General features: G+C 47.0%; 1 protein-coding gene across 4 annotated transcripts in view; it reads right to left on the reverse strand.

Moving 5' to 3' along the window:
• Window positions 1–8,261, reverse strand: part of KIAA1324 (KIAA1324 ortholog) — a 99,988-nt gene that overhangs the window by 22,421 nt on the left and 69,306 nt on the right. For all 4 annotated transcript variants that reach the window (XM_032249882.1, XM_032249885.1, XM_032249886.1 and 1 more), the window contains 4 exons: window positions 5,187–5,334; window positions 4,637–4,717; window positions 3,961–4,066; window positions 3,687–3,836 (listed from right to left, as the gene is read on the reverse strand). In XM_032249882.1, the coding sequence (XP_032105773.1) occupies window positions 3,687–3,836; window positions 3,961–4,066; window positions 4,637–4,717; window positions 5,187–5,334 (485 nt within the window). The remainder of the gene's footprint in view (window positions 1–3,686; window positions 3,837–3,960; window positions 4,067–4,636; window positions 4,718–5,186; window positions 5,335–8,261) is intronic.

The following is an 8,261-nucleotide window of genomic DNA, read 5'->3' on the forward strand; positions in this document are numbered from 1 at the left end:
GGTGCAGCTCAGACAGCAGCTCATGCTCTGGTCAAGCTCCTCACTGTGGCTGAGCTTCTCCTTCTTCCTCAGCAAATGCAGAAATCACTCCCTCACTATGCTATAGGTAATAATTGAGATCATGATTTGTCAATTGGACAGCACAAGTGTCTTATGACTGTAACCTGTACTAGGAGTATTTCCTTTTCTTTTCTTTAGTGTCAGGGTCTCACTCTGTCACCCAGGCTGGAGTTCAGCGGCATAATCAGCTCACTGCAGCCTCTACCTCCTGGGCTCAGGCAATCCTCCCACCTCAGCCTCCTGAGTAGCTAGGACTACAGGTGCACAGCACCATACCCAGATAATTTTTTAAATTTTTGTAGAGACAAGGGTCTTGCTCTATTACCTAGACTGGTCTCAAACTCCTGGCCTCAAGCAATCCTCCTGCCTCAGCCAAAGTGTTAGGATTACAGGTGTAAGCCATAGCACTGGCCTATTTTCATCTTTTCTTTCTTTTTTTTTTGGAGACAGAGTCTTGCTCTGTCACCAGGCTGGAATGCAGTGGCGTAATCTCTGCTCACTGCAAACTCCGACTCCCTGGTTCAAGCGATTCTCCTGCCTCAGCCTCCTGAGTAGCTGGGATTGCAGGCATGCACCACCATGCCCAGCTAATTTTTGTATTTTTAGTAGAGACGGGGTATCACCATGTTGGCCAGGATGGTCTCGATCTCCTGACCTTATGATCCACCACCTTAGCCTCCCAAAGTGCTGGGATTACAGGCGTGAGCCACTGCGCCTGGCCCCCATTTTCATGTTAAAAAGGAGTGTTGGGACAGGGCTTAAGGTAAAGGAAATAATAAAATTAGTACTTATTACATGCCGGGCCCCTTTCTAAATCCTTCACCTGTGTTAACCAATCCTCATAATAACGCTATTAGGCAGATATAATTATTGTCATTCCCATTTTTTTTAGGAGATTGGGTCCTGTTCTGATGTCCAGGCTAGACTGCTCATGCCTGTACTCCCAGTACTTTGGGAGGCCAAGGCGGGTGGATCATCTGAGGTCAGGAGTTTGAGACCAGCCTGGCCAACACGGTGAAACCCGTCTCTACTAAAAACACAAAAAATTAGCCAGGCATGGTGGCAGGCGCCTATAATCCCAGTTACTTGGGAGGCTGAGGCAGGAGAATCGCATGAACCCAGGAGGCAGAGGTTGCAGTGAGTCAAAATCGTGCCATTGCACTCCAGCCCGGGCAACAAGAGCAAAATTCTGTCTCAAAGAAAAAAAGCAAAACAAAACAAAACAATTCATATCTCAGTCAATGGGGCCTGTTGAGAAATCAATGGCAGAAGGAAAATAGATTCCAAGAATTCAGGCTCCCAACCTAATGCTTTCATAACAGCACTCTGGATAAAAATCAGCTTATATAGAGTTGATGGAAACACTCCTATGCAGTTTTTCTAGAACCACCTTGCCATTCAAACCCTCGTCCAACTGCTGGACTAGAAAGGGAGCCAGAGATTAAGGCTAACAAAGGTTGCTGTTGATAGAAGCAGAGTGGGGAAGAGGAATAAAAAATGCAAGTGGAAAAATAGGAATCTAGACTTACAGATAAAACCTTCCCCCAAAATCCAAAGATTCCTGTTTTTGTTGAAAACTGCACTCACTTGGCAAGATCTGTGTAGGTAAATACAACTTTTGTTTTAGGAATAGTGTAGAAATAAGCAATTCACAAGGTTAGTGGCTGGTCTTGGCTGAGCAAACATACTTTAACACCTGTGTGAAGTGTGGCATGTCTTTGTTGGGATGTGGGATCTGTCTGAGAAAGGGCCTTGAGCTGGGTTTACATATGGTTCTGTGTAAGAAAGGGAAAGTAGAACAGTCTTGTTCCCAGGGGAAAAGACGGGACTCTTTCTCGCTCCCTTCTTGTTTGTTTCAGAACCTGTCTTGGAGATTGGCCCTCATACCAATGTCTGGACTGCCTGAGCAGAAAGCCATCTGCTGGCACTGTCCATCTCACACCAGAGCCTCGATGCCCCCTGGAGCCCCCTCAAATGACCAGGTCCTTTTTCTCAAATTGGAATGCTTTAGGAGGCTACCCTCAAACTGTAAAAACAGGCTGCTTCCAGCTGTCCCCTCACTTTCCCTCCAAGCAGTGCTTTTCAAATTGTGTTCCAAGGAACCCTAGATTTCCCAAAATGCCTGATTTGACTTCAATGAATGCTGTCAGGCTGATAAAAGATTGTAATTTGCATCTTTAGACTTGTTATCAAAATGTTTGTGTTCATCAGTATAGGGTCACGGTTCTTATAAATTAACTTTGATAATAATTGTTATATGTCAAAATATGTAAATGTATACCTTTTAAATCTACTGTATCTATTGTTTATATTACAATCTTCTTCTTTTTTTTTTTTTTAAGACTGAGTCTCGCTCTGTCACCCAGGCTGGAGTGCGGTGGTGTGATCTCAGTTCACTGCAACCTGGGGTTACAGGAGCACGCCACCCTGCCTGGCTAATTTTTGTATTTTTAGTAGAGATTGGGTTTCTCCAGGTTGGCCAGGCTGGTCTCGAACTCCTGACCTCAAATGATCCACCTGCCTCAGCCTCCCAAAGTGCTGGGATTATAGATGCGAGCCACCACACCTGGACTATATTATAATCTTATATAAGCTTTCATTTAAAATTTTACCACTTAAAAAAAATGATTGAACCAGGCACAGTGGCTCATGCTGTAATCACAGCACTTTGGAAGGCCGAGGCAGGAGGATCACTTTGAGGCCAGGAGTTCAGGACCAGCCTGGGCAACACAGTGAGGCCCTGTTTCTACAACAAGAACGAAAAGATTACAACCCGTTTCCTTAGCTTTCCTAATCCCTCGAGCTCTGAGCTGCTTTTTCTTTTCGCCATGGCACCATGGCACTTTTTACATCCTCACATACTATATAATTTATTACGTATGGATCATCTATTTCTTTTTGTTTATTATCTCTCTTCATCCCACTGGAATGTAAACCCCATAAAAACAGGGACCTTTGTCTGTTTTGTTCACTGATGTACTCCAAGCACATAGAATAGGGCCTGGTGGATAGGAGAGACTCAATAAATATTGATCGAATGATTTATTTTATTTTATTTTTACTGACAGAGTCTCACTCTGTCACCCAGGCTGTAGTGCTGTGGTGCGATCATGGCTCACTGAAGCCTTAACCTCCCAGTCCCAATTGCTCTTCCTGGTTCGACCTCCCAAAGTGCTGGGATTATAGGCGCACAACTTGGGAGACTGAGGCAGGAGGATCACTTGAGCCCAGGAATTCAAGACCAGCATGAACAACTAGCAAAACCCCTGTCTTTATAAAAATGAAAATAAAAAACTTAGTTGGGTGTGGTGGGGCACACCTGTAGTCTTAGCTACTCAGGAGGCTGAAGGGGGAGGATTGCTTGACATGGGGAGTTTGAGGCTGCAGTGAGTCATGACTGCACCATTGCACTCCAGCCTGGGTGATAAAGTGAGACCCTGTCTCAAAAAAAAAAAAAATTGACAAAGTGATTAATGGATATATGGATTGGCAAGGGTTTTCCAGGATCCAGAAAAGAAGGGTTTAAGAATTATCATCCTCAGCTTGGCCAGAAGGGCGGCTCAACTCCCTGTGTGTTTTGTTGGTACTCTCTATCCCCAAACTCTTCCCACCCTCAGGAACATCACCTGAGTACTTGTCAGGGTCACACTGGTGGCAAGAAGTTTCCCCTTTATTTGAGTAAGAGTTGGCCGGGCAAAGTTTGCAGAAAGAGGAGCCCTGCTTGTCTGCATACGTGCCAGGTTTGCAGGGGAAGCATTCTGAAGTGTAGGCCACACCTAGGAAGGAACAAGAGCGCAGAAAAGCAAGGATTCAGCCTGGGGACTGAGCCCCCTGGAGACTGCAAAGTCAATAGCCCAGGAAGTCAGTAACAGAACTCAGACCCAACCCCGCTCTCAGTACCTGTTATGGCGATGTTTCTCACCAGCACAGGCTTGGACACTTTGGACCATACTGAGAAGGCTGTCGTTCTCCAATAGAGGACATTATTGCCTCGATTTAGCTCCACCTAAAAACCACAAACAGAAGCATTCGTTCATCACAGAGAGAAAACCCACTCTTCTGTTGTTATAGCCTCTTGCTGGGACGACTCCTCTTACTATCTGCATGGTAATGCTTCTTCTGACCCTCTTCCTCGGCTCTGCCCTTCCTCCCAATTAGCACAGTTCCTCTCTGTTTCTAAGCCTCCTCTTATAACCCTCCCAATGCTCCCTGGATCACATATACCATGAGCATCTCTTATGGTGAGACCAATAAAGAGACCTGAAGCTACTGACAAGAGAGTGACTGGCACTCCCTCATTCTGTGGTTTTGCAGGGGACAGCCCCCCTCCCCAGGAGATCCCAGTCTTAAAGCTGGCAAGCTGCTGGTCTTTGGAGTCAAGCCATAGGAACGACAAGTCAGCTCACACCCATATTCTGCCAACGCTGGAGGTCAGTAACTACAGCATCTTCATCATATCACACTCCTGCCCTCCAGAGGCATTGGGGTAGAGGCTCAGACTGGGAGAGCACTCTCTGAGGGAAGGCCCTGGGTCCCTTTTCTGGGATCTCTGGGAGAAGGCTGGTGTGATACTCACACTGTGGAATTCCCATCCTTTCTCTGTGGTCTTCATCCACCGGGAGTCATCTGCACTGGGCTGGCACTGGTCATTCTGAACCTGACATAAAAGAATTTGGGACCTAGTCTCAGCTTAACAAGGAAACGGATACCTTTCCCCATGTTGCACCAGCCCTCTAGAGGGCCCTTCTTTATATGAGAAGAGTTGCCAATTTCCTTCAGGGACTGAGCTCAGAACACATGAGTCTGAAAGTAGGGCAGGAGCTAGTCACACACACAAAATGAACGTGGACACCAAAGAATAACTTGTCACTCAGATGTGCTGTTTTTATGTCTGAGCTGGATAAAACACCTAGAAATCTCCCAGACAATTCTTCCCCCAAGAGTCCTTTCACTTTTGCCTTTTCTCCTTGCCTTCTGGGGCCTCAGCTCATTTTGCCCACAGCTCTCTCCAGAGGGAAAACAATGGTGATTTCCCAAGCAGGGCTATGCTCATGATGGATTCCTCAAACGGATCGGAGCCCCAGAGAGTCTTTAGCTCCCACCCTCCACCTTGGCCAGGGGCTTACGAAAAACTCAAAGATGATGCTGGAGTCCGGGTAGTAGTATTCGAAGTTAACGGTGCCCGACTGCTTCAGGTTGACGGCATACATCAGCGTGGCCGTGCATTCGTCTGTGTTGGAGGCAATGTAGTCACCCCGGGGAACCCACTTGGACCTGTGAAGGAACAGGAACCAGGTTCACAGGCAGGAGCACAGCCCACCAGGCTTTGCGCCATGTGCGGGTCTCATGTTCTGCTGGGTCTTTGGGAAATTTCAGGCTTGTAATTGACGAACTGAAGCTTGGACCTGAAAATGCTCAGTGAAGAAAGACAAAAGAAGCTGCCAGGTAGGTCAAGGACCTGGTGTACAGCCGAGAAGAGGAGGCAGACAGGCGAAGAAGACAAGCAGGCGTACCTCCACATCGTGCAGAACTACCTGGGATACAGGTGGCAGGTGAAGTGGGGGGAGGGACAACATTTTTTTTTTTTTTTGAGACAGAGTCTTGCTCTGTCTTCCAGGCTGGAGTGCAGTGGCATGGTCTCAGCTCACTTCAACCTCCGCCTCCTCCTGGGTTCAAGTGATTCTCCTGCCTCAGCCTCCCGAGTAGCTAGGATTACAGGCATGCACCACCACACCCGGCTAATTTATATATACACATATTTTAGTAGAGATGGGGTTTCACCATGTTAGCCAGGCTGGTCTCGAACTCCTGAACTCAAGTGATCCACCCACCTCGGCCTCCCAAAGGGCTGGGATTACAGGTGTGAGCCACTACGCTCGGTCGGAGAGGGATAACATTTATTGGTTGCTTACTACCTTCCAGGTATTGAACTATGTGCTTTATATTCATGATTTCTTTTCATCAATAAGAGGAAATGCTTTTTCTGTTTAAGAGATGATGAAACTTGGGCTTGGAGAGTGCCAAGCCCAATATTACAAAGCCAGCACGTGGCAGGGCTGAGATCGGGGCTGCCTAACTCTAAAGCTGTCAAATAACTCAGTAGACATAGTTATTCTTCAGAACTCAGACATCCACCCAATCTAGCCCAACTGTTTTTCCAGAATTGTCCACTATAAGATGCTACGTGTAAATTGTTTTTATGGAAAGGGGAGGGCCACAGAACCCCAGAGACTGCCAATCTAGTCATGTGCTTTGTCTCCTATATGTGTTCACTCTATTCACCCTGTCCACAGGCTGTCCCTTTGCTCACCACCACACCATCTATGAATCAGCCCCCAAACTTGTCTCCCTGAAGCCAGTCTCACATCCTCCAAGCCCTCTCCATGCTGCAGTCCAGCGGACAGATCCTCCAGAACAGACGTCTCCCTTGCTTAGAATTAAAACCCCTGCTGGGCGCGGTGGCTCACGCCTGTAATCCCAGCACTTTGGGAGGCGGGTGAATCACCTGAGGTCAGGAGTTCAAGAGCAGACTGACCAACCTGGTGAAACCCCGTCTCTACTAAAAATACAAAAATTAGCCAGGCGTGGTGGCGTGTGCCTGTAATCCCAGCTACTTGGGAGGCTGAGGCAGAAGAATCGCTTCTCCCAGGCAGAAGAACCTGGGAGGCAGAGGTTGCAGTGAGCCGAGATCACACCATTGCGCTGCAGCCTGGGCAACAGAGCAAGACTCTGTCTCAAGTAATAATAATAATAATAATAATAATAAATCCCTGTGACTGACTCCCTGTGGCCATTAGGAAAGGGTACAAATTCCTAATTCTGTCTTTATACTCCAACCCTATGACATTTCTCTCAATTCCTCTGCCAAACTTTCCTACCCATGGGCCTCCTGACATGCTCTTCCCTCTTCCTGGAACAAACTTCCTCCCTTCTCTCTTGGTTTAATTCCTACTGTGTCTTAAATGCCACCTAATCTAAGAAGTCTTCCTTGATTCTATCAGCTTCTGCTCTGGGTGCGTTTAGCTCTCTTTGCTCCCCTTCTCATAGCCATAATCCCATGATATTTTATTTATTTTTAGTATATTATGAAATATTTAAGACCTATCAAATGGCATAATGAACACTCACTGACCCACCACCCTGCTTAAGAAATTCAACAGCAGGGCCGGGCGCAGTGGCTCAAGCCTGTAATCCCAGCACTTTGGGAGGCCGAGGCAGGTGGATCACGAGGTCAAGAGATCGAGACCATCCTGGTCAACATGGTGAAACCCCGTCTCTACTAAAACTACAAAAAATTAGCTGGGCATGGTGGCGCGTGCCTGTAGTCCCAGCTACTCAGGAGGCTGAGGCAGGAGAATTGCCTGAACCCAGGAGGCGGAGGTTGCGGTGAGCCGAGATCGCGCCAACTCCGTCTCAAAAAAAAAAAAAAAAAAAAGAAATTCAACAGCAGAAGCCTCTGTGTATCCTCCGCTAACCTCCTCGCCTTTCCTGGAACACACTGCCTTCCCACAGCCAAGTGACCACTTTCCTGAATCTGGTGTTTAACATGTGCATGTGGTTCTCTGTATGTACCTCTAAACAATATACTGCATGGTACTGCTTCGCATTTTTTAAAGCTTCACATAAATGGTGTTATATTTATGTGCTCTGAAACTCACTTTGGGAAGGGAGGAACTTCAATGCAATGATTGTGAGATGCATCTGTATTCACAGACACAGCTCTCTGGCTTTACCACTGCATAACATTCCTCTATATGGCTCTACCATAGTTATTTGTGCATTACTTGTTGATGGACATTTGGATTGTTTGCAGTTTTGTGTGCACGTTCTGCTACGTTCCTGTCTCCTTAGGCACATGTCTGAGTAGAATGCCTGGGAGGAGGACTGCATGTGAGCCTCCCATCCACCGGCTACTGCTACACTGTTCCTGTTGCTCCACATCCTCTCCAAATTGGAAACTGCCAGATCTTAAAATTGTTGCCAATATTATGTCAGGGAAGAGGCCGAATTTACCTTGCTCACTAAAGTATTCCCAGCACCAACCTGGGCCTGGCACATAGCGGGAACTCAGAAGCTTAAACAGTTGAACGTGAGAATGGGCAATCAAAGACAATCCCACTATTGCCCAGGTCTCCAGTTGCTTAATAATGGCCAATTGGCCGGGCGCGGTGGCTCAAGCCTGTAATCCCAGCACTTTGGGA

The sequence above is a fragment of the Sapajus apella genome, unplaced genomic scaffold (assembly GCF_009761245.1).
Source record: "Sapajus apella isolate SASKATOON/1434 unplaced genomic scaffold, GSC_monkey_1.0 scaffold69, whole genome shotgun sequence".
NCBI lineage: Eukaryota > Metazoa > Chordata > Mammalia > Primates > Cebidae > Sapajus > Sapajus apella.